Genomic DNA, 24,667 nt, shown 5'->3' on the forward strand with positions numbered 1-24,667 from the left:
GACCTTGAGCTCAAGAGAAGAACTGCTGGTACATACCAAATTAAATGCTCCAACCCCAAGCTTTACACCTCCTTCAAAATGGAGATGGTTCTCCCCTTTGACATAATGTGGAGATTGTATGAGACTGTCCAGCTCCCTGAAAAAGCACAAGATTGTGTCATATTGTCAGTAAAGAAAATGATTAACACCAATTACAATTCAGTAAGAAAGTAATCCAATTACCTTGACCTATACAGTAGTTCAAAAAAGGTGAATTTGTCATCTCACCCAGGTGAACAACACCTACAACATTTTGTTGGATTTATCAACAAATCATTTCTGTCACATTACTATCAACTCAAAAATACGGAGTCCTGTATCTGAATTCCTATCAAACAGACAGTCAATTTGCAACCACATTTCTGCCTGAAAACGTCTCAAGAATGGTTGTTGGGATTTACTATTACAAAAAGAGACGATGGGGCAGTGCAGAAGATAGGACTACACAATTTTTTAATTAATTTGATTTGCATTTCACTAATTTCTGGATTATGTATTCCCATTTTGTGCGTGTTCAACCAAAAGAACATTGTATATAGGTAAAGACAATTGTAAGAAATTTTTAGAAGTGAGAAGATATATTGGAAATTATTTATATTTCTAATTTTTGTAGATATCAACTTGGTAGCATCCCTTTATTTCCCTGTGGATCCCTTTGTTTCCCTGTTCCAACTGGATTTGAAGCTGCTTTTTCCCCAAGCTTTCCACAGCTATGTGCTTTTCACATTATTGTTTTAGTTCAATTTGCTTATGACTAGGGAAAAAAAAAAATAACACTCTTTCAATGGCAGCCACACATTTGTATGCAGTCTGTCACATTTTTATCTGCTGGTTGTTGCTAATAGATCTAAGACACTTCACTATAATTGCAGCCTTTACAATGGACCTGCATTTAGTCACCTTAAACCCACATGAATATGGACACTGCCATCTTTCTCCCTTTCAGTACACTTCTGTGGAACCTGGAGTGGATACTGTTGTGTCTGATACACATGACTTTTTGTGGCTTTTCTGAACCCAAATTTTAAGCCCTAAAATAAAACAAAATATGATGTAAATTTAGCTTTCACCTTTTTAAATTATTCATTAGTCTCTACTATCATGAAAGTTTTCTCATACTTTTTATGCACTGACAGCAAGCAAATGTTTCATTCTAAATTACTATATTATTTCACTTCATCTTTTTTATGGTAACCTTTTCTCCCTGAGAGCTTTGTATCTTTGTAATATTTACCCCTACTGTTTTTGTCAGGGTTGCTGTTGTTGTGGATTACCAACCTGTTCTGTTGACAGCAGGGAAAGCAAAGAAGACTTTTTTATATCAGAAATGATTGTGATAAATATTAATCAATCAAGGCAAACAAAGGCTCATTTCCACATTTTTGTTGTAACATTCTGCACCACACTCTCACCAGGGCTACAAACAATTATTTCTTGCCACATCCAAGGTACAGTACAAAAATCGTAATTGCCAATCTCACATACAAACTTTCCCTTTGTTAAAGTATGTTTTAGTAATATTGAAGTTGTTATTAGCATTCTTTTGAAGGAGACCACCTAAGTCCTACTAGATTTATTACACTTTGTTTTTACATATACTAGAGCTGTTCTTAATTTATTGAGGCACAACAGAGTATGCTTCCCATGGTGTACATTTTAATTTACCTTTGCAGAATTTACTACAGCACTTCAGAACGCTTTGCACATGTTGAAAATCTCTCTCCATTACCTCCCAAAAAGAAATATGCTTATGCAGATGTTTTTGGCTTCTAGGCACTAAGTAATGGACATACTGTGAGTTTAGATAAGCAACCCTGCTTATCATTTTTAATAGCATGCACCTTCTCTTTAGAGTAGAATAACTGCCATACTTAACCAGATTAAAGGTCCAGCTAACCCAATATTTCACAAAGACAGTGGCATATGCTTGGAAAAACATCCTCTACGAATTGTCTGTTTGGGGACTTCGTGATGTGGAGAGACTGCATCTGTTCTATCATGCTAATTAGCCCTGACAAATCTATTTCCTGTACATTTGCTTAAATCTTTCTTTGAAGCCATTTATATTTTCAATTGCAAGCTCTTCATCTTATATTCTCTTGATTTTTAGTTTCATGCCTTTATTATGGAATTACTTGTGCTTCAGCTACTGGATTTGAATGTTCCAAAAACCTGCAGCAGGAACTACAAAGAAATACCATTTCATAAGCCTGATGACCTGTTTCATGCCTGATCATATCTCAAGTAGGCAAACCATGGCTGTTAACAAGGGAAGGGTCCACTACCTCTTTTTTCTATTCCCTGTCTACCTAATGCAAATTTAAAATCCAAATCAACCATAATATCAACGTCTTTTGTTTTGCAAAGAAGGAATTTGTGTGGGCTGAGAAAGGTTCTGGATGTGAGGCCCATAATAAAGGCTGAAATAAATATATCAGAAAGTAATTTGTGAATTGGAGAATTTGACCAGCAGCACTTTCTATGGAAAGAGTACACATAATCTTGTCATCACTCTGGCATACCTGTATGTTTGGTAACTGTTCCTGACTTTGATGCCTCCTTTTATGAAGCTAACCATATTCTCGTCCTGTTGGAAAGGAAAGATGGTAGCAACATGAATTTATAAGCATTATAAAACAGCTTTTGTCTTCTGGAGATGAACACATGCCTTGAACAAAACCATCATTACACTGACAGTATAATTCTCTAAGAAACAATACATGCATTTATGACTTCCTTTCTATATTAAAATAGTTTTACTCTGTTCAGATTATCTATAGACTTTACTTTGATACATTCTGTGATTTGTATAGCCCCTGTGACCTCTGGACCATTTGAATCTCCCTAATGGACACAGGAACTAAACTAATGAATAGCATCTACAGCACATGCACTTGTGGCTGTTTCAAAAAATAGCTTTATTTCATTTGTCCTTCAGCATGGTTAAGATCTGAACGTTTCCTGGCTCAGCACCAGATACAAATAACTGCCTGTCCTCAGGAGTCTACAGAATATAGTTTCACATCCTAAAAAGGAAGCAGGGTAAGTAAAGTTATGCAGGATATGCTCTTTCTGGTCTGAATTAAGTGCCTCCGAGACCCATACTAGTGTGGTAGCATGTTGCTTTACTAGTTATAATGAACTGAGAACTTACAAAAATGTATCTGGGGGACCTTTAGTTAACAGCTGTATCCCAAAGAGAAAACTCTTTAGTCTCATAAGTTTCTGGTGGCAGTTTCTTGCTTCATTCATCACATCTAATCTGTCATTCTGGTTTGTTTTGGTATCTGCTATTACTTTGGAATAGGAAGGCTACATGCGTTTTAGCAAATGATTTTTCTGTGATGGTATTTTGAGAGGCTGTACAACCCATTGGGGAGAAAATAGCATAGATTAGGTGAAAACAGCATAGATTAGAGGAATGTTTGGTTGTTTTACTGTTATTGTCGAGAAAATGGGGCACAATGCTGCTCAACAATATGTAACCAAAGGGACAGAACCTTCCCCAAAGAGCTTTCCATCTTTCTGACGGTCGGGAAGATAACCCAATCAAAGTTACAGAAAACTGTAAAGTCTGGAATAAATTGAATTATGAATTAGTGTAGGAAGCCTAATGGCCTGGACTGAAGGGCAGGGGCTTACTTCTGCAGACTGCAACATCACCACTGACATGTCTTTGACAGCCATCCTTAAGTAGAGGTGTCGAGTGATAAATGAGGACAGAACACCCCATAAGCGAACGTGTATTTTCTGATATATCCCCAGAGACTTGAATCCCAGTAACATGCAGACAAAATAATCACAGAGCAATGTGACCCTGTTTTTCTTTGTTCTGTAGAACAAATTGTGTTAGCAACTGGGGAAGGGTTGGGCATACCTATTCATATGTAAAGGTTCAGTTGTATTTTCCTTTGAATAGAAAAAAAAAAAAGTACATTTTCCTTTGAACAGAAAATGGACGATGAAAGAAGATTATTTTAAAATGTTTAAAGCAAAATATTTAAATCAATACTCAAGATACCAGCAACAGAGGTAACCAATACAAGAATAGTTCAGCCTCCCCCTCAAAATCCTGATGCTAATTTCTATGTTTTTTTCAATTTGGTTTGGTCATTTACATTAAGCATCAAAATTAACTGACTGCAGTAGCTGTTGGAGACAAGTGCCTTTGTTTAATTTTTAAAACCAGTTCATGGGTTCATGAAAAATTAAACACAGAGAAAAAGATGAAGCAAAAACCAGTTATTTTTCATGCAGAAGAAGACAATAAATTATTTTCTTACTCTTAAATTTCTTATGTGTTTATAAACATTTTTTAAAATAGAAAACTGTGAAAACAGTGCTTAAAACCAAGAGGCACTGTATTAAACACATTTTTCTTACAGGTATAATGCAGAAGTTCTGAAAAACATTCCTGCCACAGCTTCAGATATCACCTGAACTGTCCCCAGTGCTACAGGCCACTCATCCCAAAAAGTAGGAATACGAAAACCTTCAGAAGAATCTATTTTGATTACTGGCTTTGCCATGAAGCAATAGTTTCTAGCAACACAAATCAGAGCCCATCTGGCAACTCCCAGTTGTTATAAAACCACTGCCTGCATTTCGTTCTCTATCAGCGTCTCTGACCTAAGAAGCAGAAGCTCTTTATAAATCTGACTGACTTCTATTATCCCCTTTGCACAGGTGAAGAGGCCTGATGTTACCAAGCAAGTTGAGGCAGATCAAAAAGAGAAATCAGTTATCCAGGCTCCAGCTTGCAGCTTACATTGTTAATGATAGCTGGAATAAGTGTTGCTAATGCTGATTTCTCAAACAAATCAAGCTTCATTAGTCCAGACAGATAAAATTCGAAGCAGAGGGAGAGTTCCCATTCTTTTAAAGACAGGCAGCACTATACAGCAAAATCATGTGTGGAGCTTAATAGCTGTGCAGACCATAATAGCGTTCAAAAACAAACAAGTGAGAAAGAAGTCTTGGGAAAGCAAACACCAGTGTGACTGAAACAAAATCTCCCTTGCATTCCGGCCTAGCCTAGCTTCAGTGACTACTCTCTCCTTTTTATTTTTTATTTTTATTTTTTAAGATCTGATATCCCAACATACAGTATTTGAAAAAGAGTGCTTTGTGCAGCAACATTTCACACAGCCAAAGGGGAATGGGGCATCACAGGGGACACAGTCCAATTTGTAATGAGATAAGCCTTTTCAGATAATCATTGGGCATAACCAAACATGTCACTATCTCACCAGCAAATAATCCAGATAAAATCCAGATTTAATCCAGATGAAGGAGTTGTAGATCATTAGGTGAAACCACAGACTTCTATTGATTTTAACAAAGGAAGTCTGTACAGTGTGTATTATTTTGTAATGAGCCATGCAAAGAAAAAAAAAAACATACCTGGAGGAATGTGAGTGCTGCTCTCTGAAGTAAACATTCAGCATAGCAAATTTCTGCATGGATTTCCTCTAGTGTCACATGGAGCAGGAGAAAACAAAAATCAGATGAAAAATAATTTAAAAATACTTAGGCCATTAATAAAGGAATAAACTCACAAATCTCAAACTGAGAAAAACCTTTTCCGAATTGGCTGCAGTGTTTCAGTTCTAGATTATCAAAGGAACTCCAAACAATAACGATATACTGTTACAGAAATTTTGCAGGAATGATGACTTCCAGGAATTCTTAGATCTAGAACCTTTCTAGGCATTTTTCCTGCTTCTTTCTAGGTATTTCCTTACACAACAATTTTTGGAAATACTGAGTCAGCAACCAATATAAAACAGAGATTTTGGATATGGTGACACAGCAATTCCTAAAATAGTGATCCAGTGATGTAAAGGACAAATCAGAAATTTTGTCAATGAGTCGGCAAACTGTAAGAACATGTTGTGTGAACAATTCGATACAATTCTACTTCCAGCAAAAAAGAGGAAAATTAGAGATAATGTTACCTTCAGTGAAGTGTTCAAGGCTTTGTCTATGCACAAGGTTGTTGATGGAATCAGCTACTGTAGATTTCTTCCTAAATCTGCAGAAAAGTCAGTTTGGTCATTCTGAACATGAAGCAAGATGAGAACCCTGTATTTCAGCTGGCCATACATATTGTAACCGATGTACCTCTAGTATTCACCAACCCTGTCATCTCACTACATATGCAAACCTGAGCATATTCCATGTAGACTTTGGTCAACATGATCCTCCTGAGATCTGTCTTTTATCCTTTGTGCACAGAAATCCATTTTGATGGTGGAAGGGGATAAGGAGGCATTTTGATTCATTGTGTGTGTTCATGTATGTACAGCAGTGGGAGCACTGCTGGCTAAAAGACAGCTGGTTACAGCACAATCATCACCAAAGGGAAGAACTGTGCTACATCTGTAAATGGTAAATAGCCTCCAGACACTGCAGAACCAGGGCAACAAACAGGACAAAAAAAAAACAAACTAATTGACAAGAAAAATCAGATACTGCAGTAAACAAGGACAAGAACGCCGAAAACCCTAAGTGATGTGGTCTAACCTCATTAATGACCCTCCTCTGAGCAGGAATCTGGACTAGATGACCTCCTGATGTCCCTGCCAACCTCTCTTTTCCTGTAATTCCTATGGAATTACATCTCTTTTCCTAACTTGGATGTCTTTCAAGACTTTTCCATGAAGGGACTATTTATTGACCGAATTGCCCCACACTTACTTTTGGCAGGTGGCTTGAGCTTCCTTCATTGTGTTTCCTGCATTCATTATGTCCTGAGGATCAAATGTCATCATAGCTTGCATTTCCAGGATGGTGGCATAAGTCAGTGCATGATACATACTGTCTTTAGTTCTGCAAGAAAACATAGGATTCACACACAGCTGCTTTAATTTTATAATGATTTAAAAAATAAAAATAAAAAAATCCAACACCAGAAACAAATCAGTCTGATGGGAAAACTAGGTCCAAGTGAACTAGAAATCAAACACAAAGGACATGCAAACAGTTACTATAATCAAGAAATGCTAAGAGATTCAGATTTGTGCAGGAAAACATGACTGCATCTCCAGTTTCAAAAACTGTGCTAAAATGTTCCCATTCCGAGCTAAAGATAGATATTTAACATACCTAAAGTACAGGAATTACCTGCATGGCTAACCATTCAGGGAAATCAATTCATTTTTTTTTTTTTTTTTTTTTTTTAAATAGATTACCTAAGTGAACTCTACAGCACGTGACACAAATCCAGACATCATTCTTCTATTTTAGGACAGTTACTCAGGACAGACTCAAGGAGATATGTAACACAATACTATAACCCTGGCCAAAATAGCATTTTTTTTCAAACAGATCTTCCTACCAGAAGCATTCCAGTCTAAACCAAACATTATAGCTTTTTCCTCCTCTCCCCTTCTGCTAACCTTCCACCCCATGCATTCCTGTGGGACATCAGTTGATGTTTCTTTTACAGAAAGCTTAAAAACCTTGAAAAGAATGAAAGGAAGACAAGTAAATTCCACCTGCAGCCATTGCCAGCACCTACACATTGCATGCACCTACAGCATTTATGCAGTAGCCATGTGTAACCACTTGCAAATGAATCAAAATATCTTCAGGCCTAGAGGTCCAATAAAGAAGACTTGGGAAACAGGTCGAAGAAAAAGCTCAGATGAATTCCTGCCACAGGAACTCTCTGTGGGCCTTGCTAATTCACCCATGACAAACTCCATGACTTAGACAAACACTGCTAAAGAGCTACATTTGTTATTTCCATTGTTTACACTTTTAGCATGGATTAGATAGTTCCCTATTGCAGGGAATATACACAAATACCTGCAATCAAACAGTACACCTATTCTCCATACATGCACTTCAGGTGTTTGCTTTTCAAAATGAGCAACTTCGTTGTCTTTTTTTCCAAGCAGAAAGCGATGTGGCAGCAACATGCCCCTGAGGCAATGACAGCTATTGGTAATCTGGGCTGTGACCCTGCTCGAGCAGGCAGAAGGACAAGAAGACCTCCAGAGGTCCCTTCCCACCGTGGCCACTCCGTGATTGTGTGATTTTATTTTAAGGAGAAAAGCCAAACTCTAAGGACACCTCGATTCACCCACTTCCTCTCCCAGGAAGACATTTGCCTCCCCAGGTTTTGATGCCTGGCTTGTACTGATAATGTTATGGTAGCCTAAGACAACCCTGCATTGATCTGGACAATGACCCCAACAGTGATCTGGTAACTCATGGTGCTAGTCTGAGTCCACACATTGATTCTTTTGCCAGGTGGAGTGAAAACCCTAAAGTGTCCTCAGGAGTCCCTGACATTTGGTTAATATTTTCCGGAGACTAAAAAAATAACCTTTTCTATATCTAAAGTAACCCCCTCTCAATGATATTATGCAATAAAATCACCAAACAGAAATCCCAGTGATTATATGATCCTGACTCACCTCGTTTTATGTATGTTCTGAGATCTAGGGATTAAAATAATACCTGGTACCAGCACAGACAGCATTACACGGATGCATGGTGCTTCCCTCGCCACCCTCCATAACGATGCCGAAGGGCTATTTTTTCCTACACACACGGCACAGAGCAGGAGGGCTGTTCTGAAGAAATGTGCAGTGCACTTCTTTCAACCACAGTGCAGTCAGTGTTTTGTGACTCTCCTTAATTCCTCATTGCCCACGCCATATCCACAGGTTACCTAACAAGCTGCTCTAACCAACCTCTAAACCCATCTAGCACAAAAGTCATTTGGGGAAATCACCTACTGCTGTAAGTACTGTGAGCCCCTGGACTATACTGACAGCCATCTCGTTTCCAATGTGAAAAAAAAAGAAAAAAAAACATTAATGGAGAAATTAGTTTAAAATCCAGCACAGTCAGGAAAGCTCTGCCTTGGCCTCCTGGATCAAGATTCTTTCAGTAGATTGACAATGCAAAGTAGAAAAAAATGAACATACAATACGCCAACCTGATGAAGTGTTCCTGTTCACTTGATTAGTCATCAGCCTCAGTGGGCACAAAGAAACACAATTCATCTCACCTTTATTAAAATAAAACCCTTTCCAAGTTTCACATTCAAAGCACAGGAAAGGCACTAAAATGGACCTCTTCCAAAATTTTAGAAATTTGCTTTCAAAATCGAAGCAGATAAACATTAAATCCACTGTACTGAAAGGAAAAATTATACTTTCAAATATACAATGGTGAAGAGGGATTTTTCTCTACAGCAATTTGCTTCTGATGCAAAATCACTCCTTCCCTAATCAATGGTTTCATCTATTTTGCTTATAGTATTTTGCAGGAGATTAAAGTAGGTTAATGTTTCTCATTAGGCAACTGGTATTTATCAGCATCAAAACTTAGGATTTTTTTCTGCAGCTGGGAGATAGATAGCAATGCAACCATTTGTAAACAAATCTAGCAGTTATCTAAGCTATTTATACTAAATGAATAACTGAAACTGCCAGTTTTGTTTTAAGACCTGCATTTTATACGGATGGATTCAGAATGAAATATAACAGCCTTTTTTTTCTTATCAGGACATTGTTGGAGGACGTCATCTTTATCCAAACACTCTCTAGAGCTTCAAGCTACCTCCATGTGCTTCCCCTTACTCTTGTACTGCTCAGTATCACAATCACAGATCTTCTTGGCTAGTTCCCAAGGAACACTCCGACACCTTACTGAACAGCATCATATTTGCTTTTGCTCTACAGTAGAAGAACATTTCACCACACAATGAAGGCAGACATTAAAAGGTTCCCATTCAAACCTTAATAACCTTTAAAAACTTTTAAAAACTCAGATACAAAAAAAAATAACATTGAATATTGTAATTTGGATTTTAAAAATTCCAGTGATGGTAAATAAGTATTACAGAACTCCGCTATGCCAAGAACAGTTGTACAAGTAACCAGCAAAGCAGTACCAGAATGTCTTCGTACCCACCTGACATATTCATACATCACAGGATTGAACTTACCTTTCAGACACAGTCACTCCAGAATTAACATTCTACCAGCATCTCCAGGGGCTTTGGGGAGACTATTTCCAGGATAAAGTCAACTGCTCAGAGTGAATCACTCTTGTTTTTATAATATTGCAAGCAGCACGACAGATGCGTTGCAGTTTACCCAATGATCCAGATTGCTCTGCGTCATGAATTTATCTTTATTATTTACTATTCTCCCAAGCGATCTGACATCAGCAAACCATCAGGTGATTATGTCATGCTTTCCTTCAGGATAATTGTTAAAATATTAAACATTTGTTTCACAGAAGGGAAGGGGAAATCTCATTGTAATCAACTCTTTCAGTGGTAATTAACTGTTTGCAATTATAAGAGAACGAAAACCTAGGCAGCTTTTAATCGATTTGCTATATCTTGGGGTTGAGGACGAACATGATATTTGTCCCCACCCCAGTGACAAGTCAGTTTTAGTGTTACTCGGTGTCACAGTTAACAGGGTGCATAATAAAAATAACTGCTTTATTTGGGAAATAAGAATAAGTTTAAGGAATTTCTTGGTGTTTTTAGTCTGAAGATGAATATTCCATCTAAGAGATTAAACTAATGAAACCTACTGCAGGAACCACAAGAGAACTGGAGCCCACAGTTGAGCAACACGAGTTTTAATGATAAGAAAGAAAACTAACTCTAAAACTTAAAAGGTAGCCGAGGAAACAAAATGTTATGTAACATGAAGCAAAAACACCAGACTAAAATTTTTATGAAACAAGTCCTCATCTTTATGGAGCATATGTTTTTTAAACAGGAAAAAAGAGCTTTATCTCAACACAAGTCTAGACAATATCCTTAGATATTTCTTTTTAAGCTGCTAAGAGAGATCTTCCGATTGTAATTCTCATCCACTGCCAAAATCTGTTCTCAGCTACACATGGTACAAATCAGTTGGAAATACATTTATTGTGGAAGCCAAATGTGAGTAATTTAGTGAATCTGCAGTAATGTAATACAGAGCAGAGTATGTCCTACAACATAAGTGGCAAAGCTGCAAAATTTAGGATAAGATATTCTTTACAAGCGTGTAAAAACTGAAAAGTATTTCTTTAAGCAAAGATAGTATGTTTATGGACTGTGAAAACCAATTTCAAATCTCAGCATGCTAAAAGGCAGCAGTGAGGAATTGATGACTCCCAAAGAAAATACTCAGTATTACCACATGTGCCCACTCCACAGCTCTTGTCATTCCCTGAGGAGATGGAGTGTGTTCATAATGGATATCATCTGTGGGGAAATTTACCATCCTGTTTCTGCGTTACACTTGCAAAGATCATAAGCCTGTATTTCCCTGCTGCCAAAGGACAACAGGAATAAGGCCTCCTCGTAACAGGCTAACATGAAAAACCTGTTTCAAAATGGTTTTGCAATATGCAACACACTCAGGTACAAAAACAGAATGGCAGCTCATGAAATGTATTCTGCAGGGCCTGACAAAAGCTGAATGGAAACCATATGCAATACAAGAAAAATGGATTTATGGGGTAAAAAAACACCACAGCCACATTAGCTTTTGCAGCGTTTTGGGATCTCCAAAAGTATCTCCCTATTCTGTGCTAAGCACTGAGTAAGCATTTCCAGATGGGCACAGGGCTTTACCATCAGAACTTAATGACAACAATTATTCTTGCCATTTCAATGATATCTTCTGATGATACATAAACACAAAACAACACTGCTGTGAATAAAACCAGTGTTAGTAATACGCCTGAGCCTACCATTGATTATGCATGCCTTTCATACTGTGTACTTAAATGGGTAAGCTACAGGTTCTGGTACTGAGGGCACTAGCCCAGCAAAGCAAGGCAGATAGACAGCAGTCACTGCACTCATCCCCGATGCATTTCTAAAACACACTCCTGCCAGAGCAGTCACAACTTGGGAAGAGGAAGCGAAGGAGATGCAGAACACTGACAACTACACTCATGTATAACACGAGTGAGGCGAGTAAAAGGTAATTGGGTGGAAAGGAAGCTGATGCAACCTGATCGACCTGCTGCTCCTGCTGAGGACATCTGAGGCCTCATCCTGGTCTGTAGCAAATGTAAAGGGTCATAATGGTTACTGAAAAGCGTTTGCATGTGCTTTCTCTGAACTTCTGCATGCGAGTACCCAGAGCTCTATTACGTGACCTATTAGATCACTGGTAACCCCAAACACTTCTGAAGTCATGCAGTCAAGGATAAAGGAAAAGACAAACCAAATTGGAAAAAGAGAGAACCTGCATCACCTGTGAATTTTACTTCTTTGATATTCCAGTGACCTGGAAGAACACACAATTCCTGCTAGCTCAAAAATACATGGTGAAAACTGAGGAAAAAAAATGCAAATTAATCACAGACTTCAAGATCCACGAGCACAGGTAACTTCAGGCCAGGGTAAAAAAAAAATCACAGAAACTAGCAAGAGACAATTTTTAGAAGTTATGTTTTGACCTCACTGCTTGCAGCTGGGCAACATGTGATTAGGAAGCAGAATGCACGACCACAGCACTGAACAGTAAAATAAGCTGTGAGGAAGTTTCTGCAAGCAGTTAGGTATTTGAAAATAAATAAATCATCCAGTCACAAAGTAAACTTATAAATTTAAATTCAAACCTACAGTAACACATCTCAAGCTTGACGACTCACTGTCAGTTGCTGATTTAGGCACAAAACTACAAACTTTGGCTGTATGTGAGAAAATATGGGGGGTGGAGGGGGAGAGCGGGAGGTGGTGGTGGTGACAGAAGTGCTACAGCTAAACGGTTACTTCTCTGGACAGCAATTCAGTACTTTTTGTAGTTACCTTTGATCAATCACGTTACTTACTCAACCATGTGTAAAGCACTTATTCTGTCTTGCCAAAAACTTAATATATTATTTACCATCCCCTTCTGAACCAAAACCATACAGCCTTATCAATTATTGATAGAGAACTAGCTGTCTAGGCAATTCTCGTGAGATGGTGAAGCAAAGAAAAATAAACAAAGGAAAACTGGTATAAGTAACCAACTTACTTTGCTTGTAAAGAAGCCAAAGCATCTGAGAACTTGTTGCTAAGAAATAAATCCAGAGCTGCCATGCACTCATGCAATGCCGTGTTGAGGTCTGATGTTGGTGACCTGCCAGAAGAAGAAAGAATAAACTCAGCACATCTGTTCTCCTTCTACCAGCATGTTACTTCTACATTTCAACTTCCCATCTTCAGTGCTAGCCTTCCCATTGTCTTTCTAATTCTTGCAGTTTTATGAGCTCACTTCGCATAAACACAGAAGCACTGGGTGACAACACACGCTTTGGGTGTAAGGCTCACAGAGATGAGAGGTTAGTTAGTTTGATGGCCGCTTTCTTAAGGATGAGATGTTTCCAAACAGCCTCAGATTATTATATTGCCTGCTGCTGGAACAGCTGCTTTAGTTCAGCTCACGTTCCTGCCCCATAGACTACTACAGACTCACAGGTTGGCTAAAATTTCACATTGTGCATGCTCCCAGGAACATCACTATCCTTAAGAAGTGATGCTGCACTCAAACAAAAAACTGCTGCTGCATCTCAGAAGTCGGAAGATTATCTTTGTGGCTTAGTCTGACTGTACTTTTCTCCTTCACAGCATTCAGATGTCAGCCTGACCTTTCATGGGGGTTCTCAGCTGATCTTTGGGTTACTGGCAATGGGATAAGACAGGCCAGCTGAAAAAATTTGGCTCAACGTCCTCACCATCACAAAAAACACACAGAAGAAACAAATTAGACCTTGCACTAACAAAGTTAAAGTAACCTGGTCAGTGTCAGGACAGCTGAAACATCTGCATCTAATGATCAAAGAGCTGTATTGCATTAATATGTCATATCCAAGTCTGTACACAAAATTACCCCAACAAAATAATAATAAAAAAAATCCTTATTGGGTTTCTGACTCCACCAGCTCTAATTCGGAACTGTCTTGTGACCTGGAAACTATGTCATTTTCTTGAATAATGGCAAAACACACAGCCTGCTGAAAGGAACACCAGAAAGCAAAATCCTGGTATCCTCTTAAGGAAAGAAAAAAAAAAAAAAAAAAAAAAAAACAGACAAGGGAGCACAGAACAAACAGATAGCATCAGTAATAACCACTTCAGCTGCGCTTCAGTTTTGACTTTATGAATAATAACCACAAAGAAGAAAGGGCAAAATTATACACAGGAAAATCGGGATTATAAATTTGAGTGAAACATCACACGATGCTGTTCACAGTGGCTGCTGTCTTCACACTTGAGATATGCTGCAAATCGTCCTGCACCCAGGAGACTCCCCGAGTGCTTTGCAAACATTGATTAACCAAGTCTTGGCATCCGCCTCACACAAAATGCAATATCACGTCTGCCCATCTCCTGGAATCTATTCTGAGCCTTGCTTACCGTAATAACTAAAACTTTGCCAATTATTGCTTGTGTGTATTGCAGTTCTTGCATGCCTTTTTAAACCTGTGGCCCTGAAACAAACAGCCTATTTAGCAGTGCATAAAATGTAATTTCTTCTGCTTTTAAATATTTAGACTAGCAACATTTTTATCTGTTTTTGTTTTGATGTGTTTCCCTCCACTAGGGAATTACAAATCTAACCCCATTCAATACAAAGAAACCTTTTCACAGTACTCCTTTTAAAACAGAAAGATGATTAAAACAAAACAAGCAAAAAAAAAAAAAAAAAAAAACGTTTAAACTCAAAGCACAAACAAGATGCACTGATCACTTGGCATCTTTGCAGGAATAAGAATTATTAGCACAGTGCCACCCCCAACAGCAGCAAAACCCAAGTTGTGCACCTCCCAGGTGCTCCAGGGAAAGCAGACATTCGATGCAGCTCGCAGGTAAAGGGCTCCCGACCTGAACTAGGGCACGCACCTCACATCAATGCTATAACTGATTGCTCATAGCTGTAAAGAGGGAAAAAAAGCCGGACTTCAAACTCAAAAACACCGAGCCTTTTAGCAAAGTGATTAGTCATGCTTCAGCGAGCGGGCTGCGGATCCTCTCTTGATTTCCAGTGTAAGATCAGAACTGCCCCTGCCCCAGAGGGGAAGCCGGGAGCCCGGCCACCTACCTTTCCATCAGCCCTCCGGTGTGCTCTGACATCCTCACCCGCACTGCGCCTGCGGGGCGGCCGGGCAGCAGCACCCAGCAGCAGCAGCAGGCACCGGGCGCTGCTCCGCGCGCGCAGGGCAGGGCAGGGCAGGGCGCCGAGCATCTCGCTGCTCCCCGCGCGGACGCCACGCTGCCCCACGCGAGGGGCAGGGACCGCTGGGCACCGCTGATCTGGAAGGTGCTGGTATCTGCCAGCCTTAGCTGTGATCTGCAGAGCTGTCCGAAATGAGCGGCTGCAGCGGCTGCCTGTCACTCAGTGCAAGCGAGGCAGAAGTCAAGCATCCCTGTAATCAGGGATCAGATCAATGAAAATTACTGCGCGCAGCAGAGGACCAGGTTGGAAGCCTGTGAGCCAGGAGGGAGAGTGAAATGAGGCCAGGCGAAACGCAGGAGAACTGAGGCATGAATTGCTGAGAACGCAAGGAGCAGACAGGTGAGAGAGAGAAGAAAGTGCTCTTTCCCAGCAAGGAGTCTCCACAAAATGGGCTTAAGTCCACAGCCAAACTGCGGGCTGCTGGGGGTTCCCAGAGCTTCGGGAGGCACGGAGGTTTTCATGGAATCACAGGGTGGTTTGGGTTGGAAAGGACCTTAAAGATCACCTAATTCCAACCCTGCCCATGGCAGGGACACCTCCCACCAGCCCAGGTTGCCCAAAGCCCCATCCAGCCTGGCCTTGAACACCTCCGGGGATGGGGCAGCCACAGCTTCTCTGGGCAGCCTGTGCCAGGGCCTCACCACCCTCTGAGAAAATAATTTTTTCCTTCTAATCTAAATCTACCCTTTTTTAGTTTAAAGCCATTCCTCCTTGTCCTATCATTACACCCCCTGACAAAAAGTCCCTCCCCAGCTTTCCTGCAGCCCCCTTTAGGTACTGACAGGCCACTATAAGGTCTCCCCGGAGCCTTCTCTGCTCCGGACTGAACAATCCCTGCTCACTCAGCCTGTCTTCATAGCAGAGGTTCTCCAGCCCCTTGATCATCCTTATGGCCTCTTCTGGACTTGCTCTAATACGTCCATGCCCTTCTGGTGCTGGGGCCCAGAGCTGAACGCAGGCTCCAGGTGGGGTCTCACGAGAGCAGAGAAGAGGGGCACAATCCCCTCCCTTGCCCTGCTGGCCATTCTGCTTTTGATGCAATACATTTTTTTACAGTCTTTGTAAAATTCTCTCTTCACAGTCATGCAAAACGGGTTGGCATAAACAATTCAATCAGTGGAGTGAGTTCATCTGGCTGATTTTGTCCAAAATAAAGCAGTGTTTGCTCCCCAACTGCTTTGCTGGCACATCAGCAGTGCTGGTTCTGGACCCAAGGGCAGCAGCTGCAATCGGCAGCAGCACTGAGCTCGCTCACCAAGACAGCTGGACCGGACAAGTTGTTCGGTTACGATCTGATTTATCTAAATTAGTTTCTCCAAGTGCATATAATCTGATGTTAAAAATTATATGTCCTTCCTCCTATACACAGTCCTATTTTTTAGATTGCACATGGCAGTACTGAAGATGTCAGCTGCTGAAGGAAGACCCAAAAAACGGTAAACAAGTAGATGATAATTTCAGGAAGATACTCTGAGACATTAACACACCTGATTAAATCTCTTGCTGTTTTATGACATCCTGTACAGGAAAAGCCTGTGCTGCATTTGGTATAAAAATTACCCTAACAGAGCCACAGGCCGCCCCTTTAATGGCTCCTTACCAGTCTGTAACAGCAGCACATACCTGGGCTACAGCTGGAGATAAAAGACGTCGCTGCTTTTTTCCCCACTTGGGAATAACTACTAATTACCACTTACAATTAACCAAGGTGCTTTTCCGCCATGATCCTGAGCTACTCTGGAAGGACTGTTCGTCATTTTCACTAGCTGTTTATCCCACATCTAGCTGGTATTCTATGGCCAAAATGATCCTTTGGAGCTCTGTATGGTGAGGGCTCTGCCCATCCCTGCCAAGGTCTTCAGGACTTGAGCTGGCTGTTTTTTCTTTGAGCATCACTTGTCCGGTAACGATTACACTCTCAGACCTTCAGCGTGCAGATTCTCTTCTGACACACGTATCAATGTTTTCTTTGAACTAAAGGAAACAAACCGCAGAAATTAAGATCAGGAACATCTCCACATTTAGGCTCCTTTCTCCTGGGTTTTAAAAGCTTCTTTCTGTTTCCTGATTCTTGGCTCTAGGTCTTGTAAGGACAATCATATGGTTCTCATTGTGGCCTGATTATTTATGAAATCATCATTCTCTGCCCTGGGGACCACAGCTGGGGTGCTTCACGAATCACAATTCCAGTATATCCTGTGGCTTAATGTAGGACCTGGTCCCACTGCACTGCATCCCCACTGCCTCTACTCAGAAGCACAATTACTCAGGACATCTTAGGCAACGCTCTTTTTGCTTAAACATCAAATGTGTTTTATACAAACAGCAACACTGAATGAAATACATAAGCAAACTAAGCAAAATTAAATTCCTGAATCTTAACGAAAAGCAAAGCGTTCTCCAAAGTACGAGAACCAGGATGTTTTGTGTAGACAAAAAAAGAGGGGGGGAGATTTTTTTGACGATAGGGGTTACAATATTTCTGCATGGGTTTTATTTCACTGTTGCATGATGTTCTTACTGTAGGTTTTCAGCACATATGCTGATATGCGTAGTCATTGGCTTTATGGATTTCTTTAATAAAAAGAATCTTGAAACTCATGTTCTACAAAATGCTGAACTACTGACCCATTTGAACTCAGTATTTATGTGACCTTTGAAAAAAAAAAAGCTAAGTCTGAGATTTGTGCCTACAAACCTTTACAATAATGCTTGTGCCTACAAACCTTTATAATAATGCTTTTGATAATAATTCAAGATCTCCTTCAATATTGTGAAACGCCGAGAGAAGGTTAAATCGGTCATCCCCAAAAACATGGGCACATTTCTCTGCCAAATCTACGTTATCTGTGTAAGTCGGCATAGGTTATGTGCATGGATGCCTTCATTTGGAGGAGGAGAATAAGAAATAGAGTTGAGCAGAACTGAACTGCCCGGTCCTTGATGGAAGCCACCCCAGAGAGGACCAAGTGCCGGTGACTCAGTAGCCGCCTCCTCTCCCCATGACCAGGAGACTGACGTGGGGAGCAGTGGAAGCACTGCCTCTTTTCACAACCCCATCTAGTCACTAACACATAAAACAAGCGAGAGGCGAGGTCAGACAAAAGCATCCAAGGGAAAGATTATCTTCCAGTTCCAAAGGAACTTCAGAGCAAAACCTCTGTAATCATACTGGGACCTTCTGTCGCAGGGCTTGCACAGCATTAGCACAATAGCACTCAGTAATTGAGCACCGCCTTAATCTCATTCAGAAACACCAGCAGAGCTACTCCAGCGAATGCCAGCCTGGGTTCTGCCTTGACTGCTGCAGTGACTGCCTGTCTGCTGCTGCTCTTCCACCAAGTATTTCTGCAGCCAGCAGGGACTGCTCGGCACGCAGCCTTGCTGCGCCGAAGGCAAGGAGCACGTCGCTGTTGATCTGAAGGGCTGCAGATTCAGCTCACAAGTTTGTTTAAGCAACTGTGAATTATGTGCTCGTATCTGATTTAAGACAGCTGCAAGGTAAGAACACAGCTTGGCTTACTGACACACCGGGTATCCTTCCACTGCACGTCTTCAGAAACACCACCACTGTCTATGGGATTACTGCCATGACGCCACTTCCCATTCCCGGCTGGATAACCGCACAGAAGTTAGGAGATAACAGAGAACACTTGGGGTCACTTTCTCTTGCCTGTCCATGTTTGCCTGGTCTTTGCTAAATGGATGGCTTCTTTGAGCAACACGGTGTGACAAATGTTTTGATCCCGAGACTGAAAAAACCTCTACATGCCAAGGAAACAAAAAGCACATAACTTGGGAAGAATCCCTTTTCAGTTTTGCAAACAGCTCTAAAACCACATCAGATCAGAAACAATCTGCTCCATTACCGTGAAAAGAAGAACCAGTACACAGGTCTGGTTAATAATTCGTTAGCATTCAGTTTTCAGACAATGCACAAACTTTTTCGTAATTTGGAAGCAAATAAGTTTATGCAAGAAAATTAATTCTACCGTACCCCTTCCTGATCCACGTGCCAAGCGAGAAATACCTCAGCGTTTATCTTTGTGCTCTTGAACACATTTCTGGCCTGTGACTCCTGCAGAAATGTCACTGCTTCTACCAACAGCACAGCAACTGGGAAGGTTTGAATGTTCATGTTCTCCAAATATTTTGTATGGAAACACAAACACAATGCAGTTCTGCAATTTGAGAGATCTTAGTCAGTACTTCAAGTCGCACACGGACCATGACACAGTTCTTTTCCAAGGCTAACTCAGCTCTGAAAGCGCCAAGCTGCTGGTGTCTCAGCAACATTGGAAGCCTTCTGTTAAAAATACACTTGTGCTTTTGGCTCTCACATTTCAGAAAAAGCTCACGGAACAATGGGATGTGGCAAAGCAGTCGCGGGAGAGGAACAAAGTCCAGCAAATCGGCAGACTTTTGTGCCTTCAGTCCCACCACTGTTTAACTTGCACCGAGCAGGATCTAGGTTGCATTACGTTGACAGTTCTCATCCTGTATTTGAGCAGGCAAACAATGCAATAAATTCATTTAGGTAGATTTGTTCAGACAAATGAAAAGCATTTGTGTCACTTTTGCAGCTCCCTTTCCGTGAGCAGGAGCGTTCTACTGCCAGAATTGCTTATGGAGGGCAAAACGCAGCACTGGGGGAGATGAGTCCCAGTTAGTCGAACTGCCTGCACCGAACACAATGAAAAAAAGTAAGATTATCAACCCAGCCTCCTAAAGCTGCACTAACCAGTTGGAATGCATGAAGAAGAATCAGCTCACACAGGGTCAATATTAAAAGAAAACAAATACATGCAGCCTTACAGGAATTTACAGGAACTCTGCAACTAAGAGTAAATTTTCATCTGTAAATCAGTCTGTGTTAATGCTTAACAACTTTTACCAGCTCTTCTTTACCGATTCAAATACTCTACAATTTATGACAATTCGAAGCATGAATGCAATTCATATTATGGCTTTTTTTGAGTTTTAAGGTCTTTAGACAACCTTACAATACCCATTTGCCCTTTTTCCCAAATCCTCTACTGTCTCAGTTTTACTACGTGTGGTCACCCTACACCTCTGATTCTGAATTTTTAAAGGTCGAATCCTGTTCATATTAAAACTGATGAGAATTCCACAAGAGCTGAGCTAGACCATCGTCTTGCTATAGTGTTGAGCGCATCTAGGTACACAGCACGCACACACAAAAAGGCTTTTGCAAAATGCAAGTTGACATCTGCCACGTTCATCGTAAGAAGCCAGGAAATACCCACGAACTTTGGTTTTTGAAGTAGTGCAAGATCAGGCTAGAGGTCTGTGAAGTTACTGACATAAGATTCAGCGGGAAGTGAGGGAGCGATATTGGAGAATATTCACTTTTGGTTGAATTCTCCACTGCCTAGCAATAATCAACTGAATAGAGAATGATTGGTTACCCCAAATAGTTACCCATACATCTTATTTCAGCGTTTTGCAAAGTCTGATTCATACTTTTTCATGTTGGCTTACGCTCCAGCTCCTTTAGAGTTCAATGAGATGAAAAATACAGAAGGGATGAAATACACATTTTGGCCCAAAACGCGTTCTTCCGGCAGTATTTATTCTGAGCTGCAATGTTTTGTTTTGTGTTAAAAATAGGCAAATGATTTTCAAAATGAACTACTCAGTCATGTTTTATTGCAACTTAAAAAAAAGAAACCATGCTTTTGTTCCAACTCCATTGCTGAACTGCTTTATGCTCTCATCAAAATTATGTATAGGAATGACACACAAAAAAATGGGACAAATAGGGGATTGGTGCTCAGCCTTTCATCATTGCTTTACATAAAATTTCAGAGCATATTTCCCTGAAAGCTTCCAATAAACTAATTTTGTGTTTGAGAAGTTATCTGCATAGCATACTTCATGGTACCTTGGCCAATAACAATGCCACATTCTCTCCAATTAAATAAAAACTCAAGCACAGTACTTCAATACAACCCTTTTATAATTCTCTTGAACCTGAGAATTGAATCAATACCCAAGAACAGAAAAAAAAAAAGCACTAGTAGCAAGTTTTCTTGGCACTCAGGGCTTCTAAAGCCATTTTGAACATTATTCTTAGGCACAACCGCCTCAAGAGGCAGACAGTTATTATTCTCCCCTTTTCACAGAGTGCAGAAACAACTGAGAAAGTTACACGAGGACTGAAAAATAAAAAGCAGGGATGATTTGGAACTTGAATCAGAGCAGTCTGGGAACTTTCTGGCATTTTTTTTTCCATTTCTGACAGGAAACAGACATTGATCAAAAAAAATAAATGACGCAGATGTAGCGAGCAAATTTCACCAATTCAGGAAAACAATGTTATTCAGAGCCAAAGAGAAAGAAAGTGAAAAGCATGTGCAAGGTCTGTGGTGTGTTCTGACTTGAATTCAAGACTGAAGCCATTAAACCAGGTATATCTGAATGACCTCCCTGATACTCAAACTATCTTTTCACTATTGCTTGTCCACAAAAGACAACTGAAATTTTGCTTATTAACAAAGTGAAGACAAAAGCTGAAAATCTGCAAAATGGAAGGTCATTTTCCATCATCTCTATTAAAAAAAAAAAAAAAAGCATTTTGTTTTTGGTTCCAAGCAGTCCACTAGATCATCATGTCCTCCAAACATGACCTAATAATTTCAATCTGTTCCCAAAACACATCCAAAACCTAAGAAACCACAAGCTCAGCCCTACAAAAGTATTTTCTACGATCTTCAGTGTGGTTTTAAAGGAACAGTTTTGAGTAAAATGCGAAGTATAATATGAAAATAGTAATGTTTTTTCCAATAATTAGCGAAAACCTGAAACGTAATACAACTTGTTTTCAGCGCTTTGTAGTGCAGTAACTGAAACATCTGAAGTACCTGACATCCCAGTGCAATTCCAGGCTGGAACGCCACAGCTGATTCCAGTAGATGGAGCTACAGAAAGGAGAAGAGGACCCAGCACCAAGCTATTCCACAGCTTCACCAGCACAGCCTGACTTTTGGGACAACCTGCCCAAACCAACACCACTCAACAAGCTGCTGCTGCTTCTGAGCACTTTTGCAAACATCCTTCTGCACGCTCAAAACATCCTGAAGTGCTGTGCAGACACGGTCTCAATCCCTCAGTCTTTGGTCCTGCTATTGTCAGTCCAAGCACAAAGACCTGGAAGCACACCAGCCTTGGAACAATGTCATTTAAAATCATCACTGCGCGCATATGACCTAGCTTTCCTTCTGGAGAGTACAAATAAATAAATAAATAAATAAATTATTGGTCCTTTAAAGAGTTGAGCTAGCATGTGATGCCAATGCTGTAGAAAGCTTTTACACATACGTGTACAATTTTGGGTCAACAGCAGGTCCAAGACAGCCTGTGGCTTTTAATCCTACAGGAATTTGATGCTCTGAGGGTCAGCAGACCACCCACCGCCACTCTCAGCAGTAATTCTGACTAACATTAATACAGACGCCAACAAAAAATGAGCGCAGCTGTATAGCTTATGTAATCGAAAACGCAGGAAATGTTTTCTGCCACGGCTTCTGCAGACCAATTAAAGGCTCAGACTGATGCTGTTTGCAACATTAAAACACGAGGAAAGCACCAAGGAAGAGACGGAGCACAACACCTCTTCGATACTTCTCCAAGAGCCACAAATGGACCCTCTACTGCCCTTCCGAGCAGAGAAATGCTCTCCGAGAACCACAGCCCTGCAAGTTTTACCCCACGCAGACCATAAAGCAGACTGTTTCAGAAGTCATGTCAAACAGGGAAGCCATAAACAGGCCTCAGTGCACCTGCCTGTAAAATTCAACGTGTCGTCACCATCAAGGAAGAACGTTATTTGCACACTGATTCAGCCCGTGTAGGAGCAACTCCCTCAAAGGCACACAATGGAAGTTTATGTGTTTTAGGGGCAGTGGGAGTGCACACGTGGAAGGGCCGAGGGAAGCGATCCACCTGCGGCTGGCTCCTGCAGGCCGGTGGCAGGAGCTCTGTGGTAACTCGGGGTGCTGGGAGCTGGGCGAGCAGGAGCTCGGCGGGGAGGACTCGGTCCTCCGGGCTCTCCCACAGACTTCAGAGGCCGAAATCGCCCCGCTCTTGAGTAGGACGGCGAAGGCAAAGTTAAATTTGCATGCAGCTACTGCAGGACTGCAAGCGCAGGTATGTAATTTGCTTAGACCTCCTACGCCAAAAAAAAAAAAAAAAAAAAAAAAAAGAAAAAAAGAAAAAGTACCTACAAGATTAAGCCGCCTTCTGCCCCTTTGGTGGTCCCGTTCTAAGCGTGGGCAGCAGCAGGGAGAACTTCATTCCCAACCCCACCACAGCCGGGCCCGGCCGCCCCCTGTTCCCCCACCCTCTCCCCCCAAGCCAGGACGGGGCCGTCCCGAGCCCGCAGCGCCGCCCCCGGCCGCCCCCCGGCCCCCTCAGCGCCGCGGTGAAGGCGGCTCCCGCGCCCCGCCTCAGCCCCGCACCTGCCGCCCGCCGCGCGGGGCTCCATGGAGGCGGCGGCGCCGGCTGCAGCCGCTGTGGTACGAGAGGGAGGCCGGAGCCGAGGGCGGCCGCTGCTGGTGCTGCTCCTGCTGGTGCTGCTGCTCCCCGGCGCGGGCGGCCGCCGCAGGCAGCTCGCATGGTGTGGAGCGGCGGCGGGCGGGAGGCTCGGCGCATGTTCGGGCAGGGCCGGGCCGGGCCACGCCGCGGGGCCGCCCCCGCAGGTGAGCGGCTGAGGCAGCGCCCGCCCCGGGGAGGCGCCGTCCTCCTGCTGAGGGGCTGGGGGACCGAGGGAGGCCCGGGGAGAAGGGGAAGGTCGAGGGAGTGAGAGCAGGGCAGGTGAGCGAACGTGGCACAAGCCCAGCCCCTTCACCTCCAGGGCACGTTACCGGCTTTTCAATTCAGCTCTAAGCCATGAAGCATTTCCAAACACAAACTGCTAAGAAATCACGCACTATTGCTTAATACACTATTGGCTAATTAAAATATTGTTTTTAAGTTTGTTTTTGCATTATTGATTCCCTTCTGTTAGCATCGGAGCCATTAATTCCCGTTGTGAAGAAATGGGAACAAAATATATTTCGTATTTCCCAGAGCTTTGAATCAACCTACACTGCGTTAGCCTGCACCCCTGGGAGCTCTCATAAAGGTGTGTGTAGCCCTACCGCCCCCAACACAAGGTGAGCAGGTTGTACACAGCAAGGAACACCCAGCAGTCCGTACAGCTCAAGTTTACCGGTTAATGAACAAAGAGTAATTTCAAGAACAAAGTGGAAAAAAAAGGCAACAAACTACACCCCAGTATGGAATACTGACACAGCTGTTACCATTAATTGCATATATTATAATCATAGCAATCAGGGAGCTTCAGGCTTACAGGGGTAACAGTCTGTGGAAGGAAATGAACAGGGGAAAGAAGGGAAAGG

At 41.7% G+C, this 24,667-nt stretch overlaps 1 protein-coding gene across 3 annotated transcripts in view; it reads right to left on the reverse strand.

Moving 5' to 3' along the window:
• The window catches only part of TTC39A (tetratricopeptide repeat domain 39A), a 46,131-nt gene extending 22,202 nt beyond the window's left edge, over positions 1 to 23,929 (reverse strand). The window contains exons 1-7 of one of the 3 annotated variants that reach the window (XM_035333150.1): positions 23,726 to 23,929; positions 13,044 to 13,148; positions 6,739 to 6,870; positions 5,997 to 6,073; positions 5,443 to 5,510; positions 2,562 to 2,626; positions 37 to 136 (exon numbers count right to left, since the gene is read on the reverse strand). In XM_035333150.1, the coding sequence (XP_035189041.1) occupies positions 37 to 136; positions 2,562 to 2,626; positions 5,443 to 5,510; positions 5,997 to 6,073; positions 6,739 to 6,870; positions 13,044 to 13,148; positions 23,726 to 23,751 (573 nt within the window). In that variant the 5' untranslated portion in view covers positions 23,752 to 23,929. Of the gene's footprint in view, positions 1 to 36; positions 137 to 2,561; positions 2,627 to 5,442; positions 5,511 to 5,996; positions 6,074 to 6,738; positions 6,871 to 13,043; positions 13,149 to 14,425; positions 14,500 to 15,110; positions 15,345 to 23,725 lie in introns of those variants that run through there. The other 2 variants (XM_035333149.1, XM_035333151.1) reach the window with 2 other exon arrangements.
• Positions 23,930 to 24,667: the final 738 nt, after the last annotated feature.

The sequence above is a fragment of the Oxyura jamaicensis genome, chromosome 8, assembly GCF_011077185.1.
Source record: "Oxyura jamaicensis isolate SHBP4307 breed ruddy duck chromosome 8, BPBGC_Ojam_1.0, whole genome shotgun sequence".
Taxonomy (NCBI): Eukaryota; Metazoa; Chordata; class Aves; order Anseriformes; family Anatidae; genus Oxyura; species Oxyura jamaicensis.